The sequence below is a fragment of the Mytilus edulis genome, chromosome 7, assembly GCF_963676685.1.
Source record: "Mytilus edulis chromosome 7, xbMytEdul2.2, whole genome shotgun sequence".
Taxonomy (NCBI): Eukaryota; Metazoa; Mollusca; class Bivalvia; order Mytilida; family Mytilidae; genus Mytilus; species Mytilus edulis.
Genome location: NC_092350.1, coordinates 58,550,711 through 58,569,070, shown reverse-complemented (window position 1 = coordinate 58,569,070; position 18,360 = coordinate 58,550,711). Strand labels below are relative to the sequence as shown.

General features: G+C 31.8%; 2 protein-coding genes across 2 annotated transcripts; one reads left to right on the top strand and one right to left on the bottom strand.

The window, feature by feature from the left end:
- Positions 1–1,658: 1,658 nt before the first annotated feature.
- On the bottom strand, positions 1,659–7,708 carry LOC139483539 (cerebellin-2-like). The gene is made up of 2 exons (XM_071267556.1): positions 7,477–7,708; positions 1,659–2,267 (listed from the first exon to the last, which is right to left on the bottom strand). Exons 1-2 carry the CDS (start codon positions 7,652–7,654, stop codon positions 1,843–1,845), a joined length of 603 nt encoding a protein of 200 aa, XP_071123657.1. The 5' UTR covers positions 7,655–7,708; the 3' UTR covers positions 1,659–1,842.
- Positions 7,709–12,976: 5,268 nt separating this feature from the next.
- Positions 12,977–18,139, top strand: LOC139481883 (toll-like receptor 4). The gene is made up of 2 exons (XM_071265402.1): positions 12,977–13,065; positions 16,016–18,139. The coding sequence occupies exon 2, from the start codon at positions 16,038–16,040 to the stop codon at positions 18,132–18,134; it is 2,097 nt and encodes a 698-aa protein (XP_071121503.1). The 5' UTR covers positions 12,977–13,065; positions 16,016–16,037; the 3' UTR covers positions 18,135–18,139.
- The last annotated feature ends 221 nt before the right edge of the window (positions 18,140–18,360 follow it).

Below are 18,360 nucleotides of genomic sequence, written 5' to 3'. Positions count from 1 at the left end.
TTGATATTGAAGCAGAAGAGGGTATAAGTGCACTAGTAAATTTCTGCAGGATGCTTATGGTTTTGATTATAACAATAAACAACTATGTTAATGAGAATAGTAAGTAAAGTATAATAGTAGTACAAATGTACAAATTTGTTATTTGAAAAGTCACTACTATATATTTAAGCGAAATCAAAATCCTGACAAAAGATGGCATTAATCATTGTAATAAAAAGAAAGATAACTCTGTTTACCATAAATAAGAAACAAGGTACAATCCGTAATACTTTCACTATAAATTGCAGATTTAAGGGTTCTGGATCCGATTCAACACACAAGAACATAATATGCATTTTATATATTGTGTAGGTTGACTTTTAGACATCACATCTGGTTTTCATTGTGTCGTTGCGTATCTACCAAAGTGACGTGTAAACATCTCGAGATCTTTTTGGAACGTTCAAGTTTTCTGATTTTCTACCTAGACACATAGTTTAGGAATAAAAATCGTAGTGCTTTTAAACTATACAAGACACTTAACCTTTAAGTATTACTAATTTATGTTTGAAGCTATCAACATGAATCGGAAGTTGTAATTTGGAAGACTATCTAACTATTTATGCATTTCAACAGTCTCTTATAGTTCTGCATGTATAGAATGAATCTCACCTTATTTAGTTTTGTTTTACAATGTATGAATATCGATTGTACTTGTTGAAAGATACCATTTATGTATGAAACATTCAGCTTTTTAATTAACAAGAAGTAAAACCCTATATTTTCTGGAAAAGTTTTCAAAAATCTATGGGAAACATGTTGGCATAATTCAAAAGACAAACAAAGAAAAAAATGTAAAAGAAAAAAAAACAATGTGTAAACTTTGCACAAACGGTCTTAGAATCTTTATCTGCTTCTTGTGGCATAATCATACATCCAATTAAATATATTTATTTTTATCTTGAATTTCTCTTGCATATAATCATACCATTGACGAAAACATGGAAACAAGATAAATCAGACCGTGCATTTTCTCATTTAATGATTTGATAGTGTTTTATGTTGAGAATTTTTGTAGCTTGCTATGCCGTATTTTGTTAGCTTAGTGTTGTAGTCATACGGATAATATAGTTGCTAGCATTCACACTATTTGGTTTCTGGTGGATAGTTGTCTCATTGGCAATGATATTACGACTCCTAATTTAGAGATATGATTTTCATACGTGCAAAACTTATTTCTGCAATAAACTTCATGTAAAATGAAAGCAAATGAAGTGACCTAACAGAACAGCCAAAACAAACATATGACTTAGCAGAATTCAAAAACGTATCTCCTTATTCATTATCATGTAAACGGGCAAAAGTCTGTCGAGATAAAATCATACACGGTACCATTTGTACTGCAACAGATGTGCATTTCGACAATGAATGTTTTTCAGTGATGGTCAAGGCAAAACTATTTGAAAATCTAAAATAAAATACAAATGTTGAATAATTTTTAAATAAAAACGGACTAGAAGTAAAGTCAAACACAGCAGAAGATTTAACTTTACGTAAAAGGAAGATGCATATCTTTATCGGTAATTCGTATATTTTCCGGGCTCGTCTAGATATTCCACATGATATAGTCAGTATCAAAAATGAAACTACCTATTATTCTATATGTATATTCAAAATGATTTCTAGCATTTTATAACAGCAAATTTCAATTAAGCAATATCAATTGTATCATGCCAGTATCGATTTACTGTGTATTGTATATACTAGTACTTGTAATGTTTACGCTGCGTATATACACAGAAGCATTTACCATAATTATTCTCCATTTAAGCAAAACATCATATACATGTACATTGCAAAAGATCACTTTTCTTCGAAAACAAGCATCCCTAGAAACGACGTTTGTGGATAGTTTGGATTACTGTAAAATATATTTGCACCTGAATAACTAGCAGTTCTGATAAATGCATGGTCATCTTTATCCATTCTACATAATGCCGTCATGGACGCAGAATGATGTCCTCCATTGGTATCGGTATTTCCTGTACCTGCAATATTTTTTTCTTCAACTACAAGTTCAGTTACAACATAACTCCCACTACCAATAGACACGGTCCAAGAAAACATGTAGACGCCTTTCCTTGGGGCAACAAATATTCCATCATATTGATCATAATGGCCACCGATGTTGAGGATCACGGTTTCAAAAACAACTGTGGATAGGACCTGTAATGTAAACGATCTTCCAGAAATCTTTGCGTAAAACATCACAGGCTTCTCGTTCCTATCTTTAAAAGAAATAAATAGATACCAGTTTAACCTGTAGACTCACCACATAACTTTTATTATTCTTTCATCTTACGCAACATTCATTATATATATACGTTGAGTCAAGCAAAATATATGTGAATTACATTTTTAATCCCACATTAAGTTTTGATGTCGACCCTTGCCAAGATTTGCGAGAAATAAAAAAATAATAATACACGATGTTCTTGAAGTATTGATTCTGCGTACTGGCGTTGTTTGTCATCTCAATAACGTGTTGTTGTATTCGTTTACTTGTCTTTATTTATACTAGAACACACCCGTGAAATCGCGGGCATATACAGCTTGTAAACTGTTGTAGGATGAATTCTTGTAAAAGATATTATGACTGGAGAATTTCATATAAGGTATCAAAAGCCCTCTCCCCTTTTCAAAGTCTGTTATGTGTTTCCTTTCTGTTAAATTCAATTATTGTTCGTGTTTCTGGCCTTATACCACAATTATTCTTCCCCTTACCTACAATGCGTTTTCTGGTAAAAGTCAAATTAAATTAAAAATTTGCACCGCTTCAAACATGAAATAAATGAAACTGCTTATAGACCATTATTATTATAATAAAATGTGCTTCTAGGACAATCCATCAGTGCTTTTCCTTTTGAGAGCCCGATTAACATGCCAATGGTAGGATTTGGATCTCGTATTTATAAATGACTAAGGGGTGGTCTAAGGGGCCCTGATCCCGAAATCCCGGGCTTAAAAACATGAAATCCCGAGGTGCGTATTTTAATGAAATTCATATCCCGACATCCCGAAATTAAAAAAAATAAAATCCCGCATCCCGTAAAGATCAATCCTGAAATTCCGAGCCTAAAAGGACCCGATCCCGACATTCCGAATAAGTTCTACCTAGTTTCCTTTTGGCCAAATCACTACTTTCACTTTCAACAATAAATTGTTATACCCTATTTATTGTGAATTATGTTTTCTAGTCTGTTCGTTCGTTCGTTCGTTCGTCCTTCTGTCCGGCTTCAGGTTAAAGTTTTCACTTTCAACAATAAATTTGTATGCCCCATTTATGGGAATTATGTTTTCTAGTCTGTTCTCCCGTCCGTCTGTCCCGCTACAGGTTTAAGTTTTTGTCGAGGTAGTTTTTGATGAAGTTGAAGTCCAACCAACTCGAAACTTAGTAAATATGTTCCCTGTGATATGATCTTTCTAATTTTAATGCCAAATTAGAGATTTTACCCCATATCACGGTCCACTAAACATAGTAAATGATAGTGCCGATGCGGCATCCGTATACTATGGACACGTTCTTGTTTCCACATGTTTTACTTATTTCAATATTGCAACTGGTATGACCCCTTAGATAGTAAATATTTCAGAAAAAAGTAGACAGAATACAGAGAGTCCTTGTATATTATAGTAGTTTAATCGTAGTTTACAGGTGAATAAACGGAAAACATTATTGTCTCTAAGGAGGTATAATAGTTGTGGTTCTTGTGATCTAAAAACCATGATATGGAAAACGCTCTGATTGGCTTATTTATTTTTCATTTTTGTAATCTATCAAACGATTGGTTGTTGTTGTGCATGTTTAAAACCTGAAGTCTAATCTATGAAGTCTAATCTATAACTAAAAGTCAGTCTGATAACGGAAACAATATCCGGACACCTATTTTGTCGTTTTTCTCCCAAAATAACTCAATTTGAATAATCATAAGAATGGATGACAAATGCGACTATGCATGTTACATAAAGAACACAGAGGCGTGATGATTAATTTATTGTGGAAGGAAGAGAAGCGACACAAAATGAGGTCTTCTCGTTTAATAGTATAGATTACTTTACTGTCAATGATCTGTTTTTGGTGATATCTATATGACGTGGCCCTGTACTTATACATGTACCTGTCGCCATTGTGTTATTGTTCTGTAGTAATTTTTGTATGATTGTCTTTTATATTTGCTGATGTTTTGTCTATATGTCATTTTTTTTCTTTGATACAACCATATAATGACGTGATTCTTTTTTTTAGACGAAATTTACAATAGGCATATATACAATCGACAAGAAGGACAAGGGAGACTTCTAAATACATTCTGCAGAGGAAATGTATTAAAGAACTATTGACTATATTCTGTTCATACTTTGAACGACAACATTATTTTATATCTCTACCTGTGTGACGTATATATTCTGATCAACTAATGTACGTCAAACGCGCGATTCTACGTATTTACGTCAGAGTTAATGTTAACCTAACCATGTGGGTAGGATTCTTTCCCAGTACTTAAAATCTTTCAATCCTTTATGGGTGGATTTAAAATCGAAAAATAGAAAAAGCAATGAATGAGGTGGTTAAATTTGATGTACTAATTTATAACACATTTGTTTGTTTTTATAGTGATGAAGATTATAGAAAGATCTAGAATAAATTAAAAATCCCTTTTCGTTTGCATTAAGATTTCGGATTTTATGTGACGAAATTATATAGTACATCCCTGCAATTCACCATTAAAAAACATTCATATGGTGTCAAGTTGTTAACCACCAAATACGGCTAGCATTTAAAAAAATAGATCAGAGAGGTACACTACTGTAGATTCATCATAATTCGTTATACACCAACATTTTTGGATTTCGTGGATACAAGTGACAACCAATGTCATATTTTATATAGACCTGTACGCAAAATTTTGCAAAACCACGACATTAAATATCCAAGAACATGCATTTTTTTCCTTTATCCAGGAAAATCAATACCTTCAAAAATAAATGAACCCAAAGTTTATGAGTTGCTAGGATGTAATTGTATAATTTCGTCACATAAAAAACGCGAGTTTTCATCAATGTTTTTGATAAATGACAGTTATACAGATGTTTCTCCTTTTCTTTGATACGTCTAAATTGTACAAAGTTTTAGGAATGACATAATTCCTAATTATACTCGTTGAAAGTCAATAAGTTAAAGTTATTGACAAAGCAAGTCGGTATATGTTATTCAATCTGCACAGCATGAGATGACCCAATTACCCGAACGACGTAGGAGTTCGGCTTATTGGGTCATCTCGTGCTGTGCAGATTAAAATTACATATACCGATTTAATTGGCCATTAACTGTTTTAGCACATGACGCAATCAATTTACGTGAAGGTTTTAGAAATGTTGACGTTATTCCGCAATTAACGGATCCTAGGAAAGTTTCTTGTAGGGTAAACAAAGGGGGAAATACGACTTTGGTAAGTTTTAAATTAATATTTTTTTGATATTTAGATTCATTCTAAAATTGCGATTTAATGGTATATTTATTTTTACCGTTTCCGTTAAATTTATTCCCAGTTTTTATTTAATTGGTAACGATTAAGACTTTGACAACTTGTGTACTTTCAAATCGATGTATGAAAAAAAATTAACTGCAAGGGTTATTGAGTTTGAATTAGATTAATTGCTTTTGAATTTCTTTCCCTCAATGATCTGCTTAGAGAAAAAAAGAACCGAGGAAGATGTTATATTACCTAAATTTAAAATGTTAAATAAACAGAAAATACGTTTCTCTTTCAAAACCTTTTACTTCCCGCACCCCCCTCCAATTTCTTTTTATCTACTGTATTACTTTTTAAGACACGTCCATCTAAATAAAGTCTAATTGATCTCCTGCTAATCCCCGTTTTGAAACTATTGAAACTAACTTAAATATGATCCTCATTTAATTCGATCCAAAAATAGTCCCTTTATAGGAATAGATATCCAAAAAGACGTTATAATTTCCATTGAGTCTGAAACTAATCCAAATCAGATTTCTTTTATTCGGATATTCTTAGATACATTTCTTTTTTGACAGAAATTACAAATAATTGTTTTAACTATCTTTCTAACTTTAAAACACTGATTTAGATTTACGTTGTACACAAAATATAATAAACTAGTTGATGTCCCAGCTTAGGTAATAAAGGAATGAGAAACCTTTCTTTTTCCTATTTTGAAACTACGATGTTGGTACGAAGTTCAACTTTGTCGTAATTTAAAGGCAAATGGCGGATTCGGGGCTGGGGGCGAACATGTCTTTAACCCTTGGATTGGACAAAGTATCGTGTTAAAATCGTCAATATTGTCTTTAGCCTCGCTACACTCGGTGATTTTTTTTTAATTTGATAGAATAACGCCCCTTTCAAAATCCAGGAACCGCCCCTTAAGGTAAAAACAGATTTGAACTGTGCAGTATATCTGAGGTAGTTTATGCACACCTTTGCTGTGCATTATCCAGATTATAGCACAGTAAGAACAAAGGGTTTTTACCCATGTCATGTGTTAAATACAGTTTAGGTGTGAAATAAATACTTTAGTAACACGTTTTGGGGTAATTGTTAGGTTGAAATGTTGCCGAACCTGAATTGTCAGTGCAAAGACGAAGTAGAATATACAGAAATGCAATAAGTTGAACGAATGTATGAACAAGAAGATTTGATATGATTGCAAATGAGAAATTTTTCAACCAAAGACTGAGACGTAGAAATAAATAACTACATGAATAATATGTCACCATGCGCCGTTAACAATTAATGTGCAAAACCTATACTGCATACACAAACGAAGTAACAGTACATTATTTGAGTTAACATCTTGAATGATTTTTCTCTTGCAAAGGTTTGAATTGCTCATGTTTATGGAGGTTAAATAAAGGGAAGGACATATTCCTTTTAAACCAACTGTTGCTTTGCAATTAAGTCTTATGGTATAGAAATAGTAGTTATGACCTACCAGGAAATTACAGGAAAGACGTACATATTTTAAACAACAGATGTATCCTTTAAATAAGTACAATATTTGGATTATTTTGTATGAATTAAAAGCTTAAGGAATTGTGGTAAATTTAGAACCATTGTTGCAGGATGGTTCTTTTGAAAACAAAATGAATTTGAAAAAAGGAATGCATACATGTGTATTTGCCCCGTTGTTATGATCAGAAGTAGTTGTTTTAGTATAACAACATTTTCGGGAACCAGCGCGTTTCGATATGCATTTCAAGGTATGTTGAATTCTTCAGCACAAGACAAAAGAAAGGTAAAGTTTAGACATGAAATGACAGTCACTGTACTTAAATTAAAGTGAAAAATAGCTTAAATTGGAGAAATGTTGAGATCATTGTTTTTAGCAAGATTTCTCTCAAGACATTGTGATTTATTTTTTATAAATAAAATAAACTACACATAAGTCTATGTAAATTACCTTTTGATTTTGTCACATTTTCAACTATGGCTTCCAACCTCTTGATGGTACTATCCAGTGCATAAATCCGTTCATCCTGGGATTCATCAACCGAAGCATTTTGCTGCTGAATAGACTTAGAATGACAGTCACTAACTAAAAATAAAAACACAATAATTGCAAGCGCTCCAATCTCCATTTTGTTAAAGAAGAGTTAAAACGTTAAATACAGAATTGTAAATAAGATCCTGCGCAGTAATAAAATATCAACAACCACCACAAAAAACTGAACACATATAGTTTCATGCAGTGCCGCGTGTTTTGTAACAGAATTCTGTCACGTAATTGTATGACGAACTGTGTAAATGCACTTTTCTTTTTGTATCAATTATTTGATAATAAAGCAAAAGAGGGTATAAGTAGACTAGTAAATTTCTGTAGGGTTCATATGGTTTTGATTATACCAATAGACAACTATGATAATGAGAATAGTAAGTTAAGTATAATAGTAGTACACATGTACTGTATAACAATATGTTTTCTGAAAATAAAGTTTTTCAATATGCTAGGTAGGTATTTATACGGAAACATACGAAACAAAACTTAGTGTTAATCAAGGTTAAAAATCACTCCATATTCCAATCATTAAGGGCGTTTCCTCAACGGTACATGTGATTTTTTTTATTGGAATAAGCATAACAGTGTAAAAAATAGAAATCATAACAGGATTTAACACGATTGACCTGTAAAAAACAAATTTCAATTGCATAACGATCCACACTCAACGCTCATTGCTACAATGTAGAACTTTGACATACTGTTCCCCTATAGGAAACCAGTTAGACCATCACTAGAAACAACAGTAGAATAAATCTGTTCAAAAGTCTTAAATCGACCGAGAGACATCAAAGCCGGGTAACAAACTAAAACCGAGGGAAACACATCAACTATAAGAGGAAAACAACGAAATAACAGAACACTGCAGTGCAACAAAAACAAACAACTATGCAACATACATAGAAACGAACTATTTGATAACAACTGCCATATTCATGACTTGCATTTTGATACAGGACATTTTAAGAAAAACAAGCCAAACCTTCGCACTTTACGATAATGCTTCATATACCACTCAAATGACATAATAGTCATTGCATGACGGAAATACAGTACAAATAAATGCAAGAACACCAACGACAGAGACATACATACAAAATAATATAATAGTACATTTCAACCACGGTTACACGAATATTGATATAGAATTGTGTTAGTAATAGTGTCGGTCGTTCCTTCAAATCAAACTGTGTAAAACAGATTAATCCTGTGCACATAGTTGCTTTAGACTAAAATCATATACATAACCATGGTGACTAATTATATTTTCTTTTATATAAGAATACAAAGTGAAAAAAATAAAAATCACAAATAAAAACGATAAGACACAAACAATATAATAAACAAATACTGAGACACTTCTCATAGCAATGCTAATTCACGCTCAGTAAAGTCATATTTGGGAATAGGTCACGTTCGGTACTTAAAAGACCAGACGACGTAAATGGTAAACCACAATCTAAGACGCGGAAGACATGTCCTAAGTTAGTTTCGACACAGACACATTGTATGGATGAAAAAATTCGTTATCTTGTCCATAATATATTCGAACTGTATTTTTTTTTATCTTTCTTCTTTATAACCTTGTTGAAGCAGTTTCTGCGTAAAGAAAGCACTCCTTTATATGAAGTAAGCATAGTGTGAACATGCATCGACAATTTCCTCGGCTACTTAATTCTTTATTTTTGTGAATCATGAATAAAGAATATATAATTGGCATCTACTGATTTTTTTTATGTGTCAGTGTTGTACGACATACATATTCTATATTGGTATTGTCTGATATCTTGTGGTCGTGTATGACTTATACACAAAGTTGAACACGAGTAAAAAATATACTTGGGTTTCATTGTTGAACATGCTTAACATCTGTATTAATTCTGTTTTTTTTTTTTTTTTTAATTTTGTATTATTTGATATGCTGAAGAAATGTATTGCTGTAAGTCTTTTATGTGGTACTTTTGTTTTTGTACCTACGAGACTTCCGTCCTCCAGTTTTCCTTCACGTATCATCCTGGTACAGATTTCTCAAACAGACATTTTGCTATTCTAAAATCATTATTTGAAAGAAGTGAAAATAATCAAGAGACATTAGAACATTCCAAACCTATATCTTCAATAAGTGCCACCATTCTTATTAGTTATCTTTTTCTATTTATTAAAGTCAAATGTTTTAATTTGATAAATAAATAACATTACTCACAACATTTTGTTTATCGTCTAAGATTTGAGTTTCACTTCAAGTTTCAGTTTTAATTTTATAAGCAATAAAGATTTCCTGTTTAGTCGTTGCAGTTCAATAATACACGAATCAAAGGTAAAAAATGTCTTTGGTATGCATTTCAAATTCTTAATTATTTGCTGTTTGAAAGACTTAAAGGTATCATAGATATAAAAAAAAAAACAAGAATGATTCTGAATAAAAAGGAACACTTACAAGTCTTGGTAAGCAGTTTTAATGCTTCTTTGTATATACAAGTAGACATTTTCGATAGGTCGCAGAAATTAATTTCTTTGAAAGATCCCGGTTCCCTTTATATTAGTAATAAACTATTATTATTAAAATGTTATACTCTAGTTAATAAATAAATGTATTTATTTCATAATGTTTCAGTTCAGTGCTCTGACCATTACAACACATGATATACATAACCGTAACGATGATAACCTATTCTTCTTTATATATATAGATATATTTCCCAGCATATTTGATCACAAATTCTTATAATCGATTTGTTTATTTATATATTAGCAACTTTAAATAATTGAACTTCTACTGTATTTTCCACTATTAATATAAAAAAACAAATCTGAAATACATTTTGTAATATATTACAAACAGTCGAAGTATCACGATATGATTGATAAAAGATTCAGGTGGAGTTCAATTTTTTTTCTAATAGAAGAAGGAAACAAGATCGACTTGTCAATAATATCGATTTCTGTCAGTATGAGAATGTGTATATGCATTAGGGATATTTGTGTGGGTGAATTTGGGTATGTTGGTGTCTTTGTGTTTTTGTGTGCATGGGTTTTTATGGGTGGTGGATGTGTATGATTATTTTTGTAATCGTATGTTTTTGCTATATTTTGACTAAGAGATGAGCAAAAAATACCAAAGGGCAAACTCAAAGATTGAAAATAAACTGACAACGCCATGGCTTAAAAAGAAAAAAAAGACAAATTAAAGACAAACAGAAAAATAATAGTACGCAAGACACAATACAGACAAATAAAGACTAAGCAACACAAACCCCACCAAAAAACTTGGGGTGATCTCAGCGGCTTCGGAAGGATAAGCAGATTCTGCTCCGCATTTGGCACCTGTCGTGTTGCTAATGTTTATCAGAAACACTTCGGTCCAGGTTTTCTTCTCCTCTCTCTCAAATAAACGTATCACCGATAGACCTTATATTCCACAAGTAAGACGTACTTTCAAGTTGTTTTAATTCACTTACATTTCTAGTTGTGCCTTTATGTTTTTTTACGCATGTTCTATATTGGAGTAGTTCAATATTTTTCAAACATTTGTTGACGAAAAATATACAAGATAATAATGAGTAAAACAAACATTGGAAGTTGGATGTGATAAATTTGGTTTTAGATACAACATTTTTTTAATCAGTCAATTGGGTTTGAACTTGCATTTAGTAGCTGAGTGTACTCTAATAAGAAGATAAGAAGATAACGATAGTAACAATAGACGCTATCAACAGCGTAATAATTTCTCCTCTGCAGTTTCGAAAATATATCAGTACGCTTTTTGTGTTCGTCGATTTCAGTATAACATTTATGATAACCTATACCAAACTATAAAGAACCTAGGAATAATTGAAACAAAAAGAAGAGAATATCTTATAAGTTAAACAAGAACTATCTTTAAAAAAGATATCCGACGTATTTAAATTTGAGTATATGTTTAAAACTATCATTTCGATAACCTTAGAAGCACAAAAATACCATTTAAATAACGTTTTCTCTGTTTGTGTTCAGTATTCTCGGTCCTCGTATCTTTCTGTTTACATTCACCAAAACCCCGCGGAAATCTCACATGCGTAGGTGCGTTCTAAAAGTCATGTACGTTCGTACAATAAAGTTTACATTAAAAAATATATAATTGTCCCGAATAAACAGCTGTCACGGATGCAAAGAGTTATAGGAGAAACAATTATTTTAATAAAAATATAAATCTTTGTAAGATCTAGTTCAAATATTTATAGTTTTTCACTTGCTTTTCATCACGATATAATTAACGAGACGATTTTTCAAACACAACCAAATCACCCACCATGACAGCATTTTGTCCAATCACAGAAAAGATTTTCGAACATGCGTATTCTGTTGCCATAGTTAAGCTTCCTTAAGGTCAAAGGGCACAAACCGAAACTATACAGACTACGTCGGAAAAATATTAACATAAAGCATATTATAATTTAGTATAGCATAAAAGGAGAGTTTTTTTTCTTTCTCATAACAGTAGTTTTCACTGTGTATCATGGCCACCAATAATTTGGTACCAACGAGTAGGGGACAAAAGTGATAAATAACTATTCAAGGTAAGAATTCCTTAAGTGTAAATTGTTTCTTCTTCTGGTTTGATGAGGTAACAGCTTATAAAATCATTTTTTGATATTTAGTGGTTTAATTGTTTTATGCAAACAAGAAGCAAACAGGATTTTGTATTAAATGTTTACTCTTTGCTTCGATTGAATCCAGTTTTAGGTGGCGATGATTCACAGTACTGTAGTAATAGTACGTAAGATATACATTAACAACATATGCCTTTTTTTACCATATCATTCATTTTTGGACTAAACTACTTAGTAGGAAATTAAAAATCTCTTATTCTATGACGATACATATAATGGTAAAGTATGTGTTTTGTACAAATGCAAATAGATGACATTGGTGTTATATCTGATGATCAAATCACAATATGACATTGTGCATCAATAAACGAGACATCAGCTTTTATACATGAAAAGGTCCTGTTATGCTAAACATGCACAATAAAACTGAAAAACTAAAGGGTGGATCGATGTTTTAAAAAAAGTTTTAAACGCTATGTATGGAGAAATTTTAATTAATATACATTCTGTAAAAAAACATATTACAAGTTTTAAATGTTGAAATTTTAAAACAAAATTATGTTTTTGTTTTCATTTGTCAGAAAGTACATTTTTAAGTCTATTGTGAAGACGGGTTTGACGAAAGATTTGAATAACTTGACAAAACACATTTATTTAAACCATCACCATACAAAATAGGTACATTGTAATGCGAAAATCATGACATGTACAGGAAACAATTATTCAAAACGGGAAGTATTTATACGAATACACCTATTTCAACAACATTCACAATGAATCTCCAATGCGAATTTTAAATCATTATCATATAGTAGGAAGTATCTTATCATACTACTCCAACATTAAAATAATGTGATCGTGTGTGCCATATAGTTGAAGAAGAAAGTTTAATATAAACTGACAGGTAAATGTATTTACTTAGCAACAATATTTGATATATTTAATATAATATTTGATATATTTGATATTATATTTGATGATAATATTTTAAATATTTGATAGACACCTATATAAACGTGTGCACCCTTTTCATTTAAAATCTGGTAGAATGTTGTGTCATAAGCTTACCCAAAGCTCAATATGTTCGTATAAAACATTTCATTTTTTTCAAATTTTGGTAATGATAATACACTAACGTAATATATAAACAATTGCTTTGGTTAAAAATGCGGAAGTCAAAGTGAACCTGTACATGAATGAACAAAGCCTGTGTGGCCATGCAATCAGAAGTGCCTTAAAAAAACTACGGGTCTCTAACTAATGAACAAAAACACGGATTTTGTTTAACTCCTATCACTTCTAATACGTTATATCAATCAAATAAACATAGCTAAACTGTCGTATTCGGATGCAAAAATAAATATTTGAAAGAGTAGAATACTTCTTATACCCCTCCATCATTCAACGAATGACGAAATTTAAGAGAATCGTAAGTACTTCCTTTTCTTTTTCACACACAATAACGATGATTATCTCCACTTTTCATATTTGATACCAATCTAATTAAAAACCGATCTCTCATCGCTCCTGTTTCTGATGTGTCGCGTGGGAGATCTAACGAAACCGGCTTTGAGGTCACATGTGAGTGAACTAAAAGTCATGAATTTATAAAGATATGCAAATGAGTTGACGACCTATTAATAAGCCAATCAAAAAAGTTTATGAATTATTATGACTGACGATTTCGTCGTAAATAAAATGAGTTACATCCCTTTGCCTTACGTTAAACTTCCAAGATCGTGGAAGACTCAATTTCATTGGTCGAAAAAGACACACCTACGAGGTCACTCACATGTGACCTCAAAGCGGGTTTCGTTAGATCTCCCACGCGACATATCAGAAACAGGAGCGATGAGAGATCGGTTTTTAATTAGATTGATTTGATACAAATACTTCACTAATACTTCTGTATTCGATCTATACATTCCATAGTCAAGTCTGCCAGGTATTTAACCTAACATCATTTTTTTTAAATTATACTACAATTATATCTTTGAAAATATGAACTTAAAGATACTGTGATAAAATTTATACAACAAGTCAGGCGGAAACTATGTAGAAATTAAACAAAAGAAATTGAACACTTTGTTATATAAGGTAAAAAATCAGATGAAGTTAATGATTTCAAAGTAACAAAATAGTACTAAAAATTGTACTACAGTTTTTATTTTGGTAGAGAAATAGTACCTATGCAAAAGTAGTTGTTCGCATAAATATTCATACCCAACACTTTCACTAAAATTAATTTGGCTCGTTTAATTTTCTTAAAATTTTGTCAAAGTATTTACTTTGACCCTTTAACAAAAATATAAAAAAATTCAAAATTTTGAACCAACCGTTTTGTCAGAAAAAATTACACTGGTTATATAGCAGCTTGACAAACACCAATTTTGATCATTGAGAAGCTTATTCCCTTTACAACATAACGTAATTAAAACGTTAAGCTGACTTTACAGAGTTATCTCCCTGTAGTGTTAGGAACCACCTTAAAACTGTTCCATTGATCGATTTTAATTTTGATGGAAAAATACAATTGTTATTTTCAAAGGGACATAACATTGACGAATTATATATTTAAATGTACAGTACTCTCAGATCTGTTTATTGTGTCTTTTTGTGTCGGGATGTATAAGTACCGGTCCACGTCCACTTGTATTTTTGTCCATCTGATGAGTTAAGCCTTTTTCAACTGATTTTTATAGTTCGTTCTTATGTTGTACTGTTATACCACTGTCCCAGGTTAGGGGGAGGGTTGGGATCTCGCTAACATGTTTAACCCCGCCACATTATTTATGTATGTGCCTGTCCCAAGTCAGGAGCCTGTAATTCAGTGGTTGTCGTGTGTTTATGTGTTACATATTTGTATTTCGTTCATGTTTTTTTTTTACATAAATAAGGCCGTTAGTTTTCTCGCTTGAATTGTTTTACAGTGTCTTATCGGAGCTTTTCATAGCTGACTATGCGGTATGGGCTTTGCTCATTGTTGAAAGCCGTACTGTGACCTATAGTTGTTAATGTCTGTGTCATTTTGGTCTTTTGTGGATAGTTGTCTCATTGGCAATCATACCACATCTTCTGTTTTATATAATCAATATTGTCGAAACTGACGTTTTTTTGTTTTTTCTTAAATCCTTCTTTGACTTAGTGTATTATACATGTTAAAGTTGAAGTAAAAGTCATAAGCAAATTAACAAAGAAGTTTACCTTTTGTAATTGCTTGCTCCCAGGAAGCAATTCGCCGATATTTTCCGTATGCAAATAAACTCATCATAGATACCAGGACTAAATTTTTTATATACGCCAGACGCGCGTTTCGTCTACAAAAGACTCATTAGTGACGCTCGAATAAAAAAAAATGAAAAGGCCAAATAAAGAACGAAGTTAAAGAGCATTAAGAACCAAAATTCCTAAATGTTTTGCCAAATACCAAGTGACCTTAGCGTGACCCTCTAGTAACAATTCTGTGATCGCAATACACATGGATCTGTCATTTAAATAAACTATCATCTGATTGTACATGTTAAAGACGTACTCAATATCCATGCTTCTTTGTTGATTGTTTACTATAAGATGATAATCGGTATAATACGGCTTCAAAACACGACAGTCAATTAGCTATCATTCATTAATTCATTAATTCATATCATAACAGACAGAGACAACAAAAAATGACGATTATTCGAAATGTTTGCGTAAGAAATGAAAACATCGTCCAGAGAAGACTTAGTTTATGATAATTATATACATGCATTGGTTTAAGAATTGGATAACCATTATTGTTCACCAGTCACTCGTGTAAATGACTTTAACTTCCATAATGTTTTATCATTTTTAATTTTTTATTATCTTAACAGGTAGAAAAGCATCATATTTGCAATGCTTGTATTGCTCATCGTGACGATAGTCACAACAGTATATGGAATCATTTCTCAAAGAACAGAATATCAATGCAGTTATTGGGAAGATAGACATCTAAATCTACATGCAAATTGTTCTAAAAGAAACTTTACGTCAATTCCAGTTGTGCTATCAAGCATAGTTTCACTTGACTTAAGCGGTAATCAGATTAAAGTTGTACACAATAAGACATTCCTGAACTTGAGTAATCTTTGGGAGCTGAACTTGTCTTTTAATAGAATAGAATGGTTAGAAATTGGGGCATTTTTGGGGCTCGAAAGGTTAGAAATATTAATTTTACGAAAGAACAGTCTTGATTACAATAGCCGACATTTTTCTAAATCTGTATTTCAACCTTTGAAGTTTTTAACAAATTTAGATATAAGTCTTCAAAGAGGCAGGTCTGAAGAGTGCAACGCCACCTGGTTTTCACAATATATAATATCTGACCTTTCAAATCTACAAAGTATTGAAATCGACATCTCTCCTGATAATGTGTTTCGTGAGGGATTTTTGTCATTATCAAAATTAAAGAAAGTCAAAGCCGGATTTTGTGTCATGGATGCCAATGAGAAAACATTTTCCAACATACCTCACGTAGACCAAATAGATATAACTGACTGTGTTATAAAATCCTATGCAGTCGGAACATTTTCAGGGCGACATATAAAATATCTCAATCTTAGTTCAACTAATCCTGAGCTAACGGTTTGGTCAAATATTTTGCAAGATTTTAAACATTTCGCCATTGATACACTAGTATTATCAGACACTATCGAAGCTTTACGGAAAATGTGGGAACACCTTGTTTTCAATGCTTTAAACAAAACGGGTGTACAGAAGTTATTTTTAGATCACAATGAAATGCAGAGATTATGTTTGAGTTGTGAAGTCCATGATTTTGACTTACCGATAACTTTAAAGTATTTGGACCTTTCATCAAACAAGTTAATCTGTTTCTGTTTATCAATGCCCCATTTATCGAGTCTGAATTTAGAAAATAACAATCTCCGAGATTATTTAAGATTGAAAACATATTATCCTTCCTATCCATCAAACTTAACGGTAATAAATTTCGCCTTTAACAACCTTGACTATTTGAATGTTTCCATTTTCCATGGACATCAAAGTTTACGTGTTTTAAATCTAAGCAACAATTATTTTACCGATATCGATTTTGACATTTCGCATTTAACGTTACTTCAAGTTCTTGATTTATCGAATAATCGAATACAAAAGTTTAGCGAAAAGTCTATGAAGAAATTAGACGTCCTGTTTGGTTCGTCGAATGTAAAATTAAACCTTGGAGAAAATATCTTACAATGCAGCTGTGATGCTATTTCATTCATTGAATGGTTACTTGACAAACAGGACTATTTTTCCGCTAAAAATGAGACGAAATGTAAATTCGCAAATGGAACAACTATTTTTTTGACAGACTTTAGAAGTACAATGTTGCAACTGAAAGAGAATTGTGCATCACGCCTCGTTCTGATAATTTGCATTTCTATATCGATTACGTCAATGTTAGTTATCGCGATAATTGGAATTGTATATAGATATAGATGGAGATTGAGATATGCATACTACATGATAAAGAGTAAATATAAACGAGACAATATCGCCCAAACTGATGAACAGGAATACACATACGATGCTTTCATATCCTATGCCGACAATGAACAAGATTTTATTGTAAGAGAGTGTATACCGAATCTAGAAGAAGGAGGCAATGCAAAACTATGCATCCATAAACGTGATTTTTTGCCCGGAAACGAGATTACGTATAATATAACTAATTCTATACACGAAAGTAGAAAGGTAGTGTGTATCATAACAAAGTCTTTTCTGGATTCATACTATTGCATGTTTGAATTTAACATGGCTAGAATGGAAAGTATTTATTCCAGAAGTAAAGAAAACATATTGTTTTTAGTATTCTTAGACCAATTTCGATCAAAAGATCTTCCTCTTATTATGCTTGAACATGTTCAAAACGATTCCTATATCGAATACCCAAATGATGAACAGGGAAATGTTGTATTCTGGGAGAAAATAAAAGAAATTTTGAAATAATTTTATCGTTGAGTTGTGTTATTGTTTTTTTCTGTTTTGATGGTTATGTCATAATATTTCAGATTCAAAACGATTCCTGTATCGAATACCCAAATGATGAACAGGGAAAGGTTGTATTTTGGGAGAAAATGAAAGAAATTTTGAATTAAGTTTTATTGTTGAGTTGTGCTAATGGTTTTTTTTCTGTTTTAATGGTGATGTCCTAACATTTCAGATGAATCAAATA

Excerpts from the sequence above, each read along its gene's own strand:
- LOC139483539 (XM_071267556.1), bottom strand. The coding sequence starts at position 7,654 with ATGGAGATTGGAGCGCTTGCAATTATTGTGTTTTTATTTTTAGTTAGT. Across the intron at positions 2,268-7,476 it reads AAATGTGACAAAATCAAAAG|ATAGGAACGAGAAGCCTGTG; the intron begins GTAATTTACATA and ends TTTCTTTTAAAG.
- LOC139481883 (XM_071265402.1), top strand. The coding sequence starts at position 16,038 with ATGCTTGTATTGCTCATCGTGACGATAGTCACAACAGTATATGGAATC.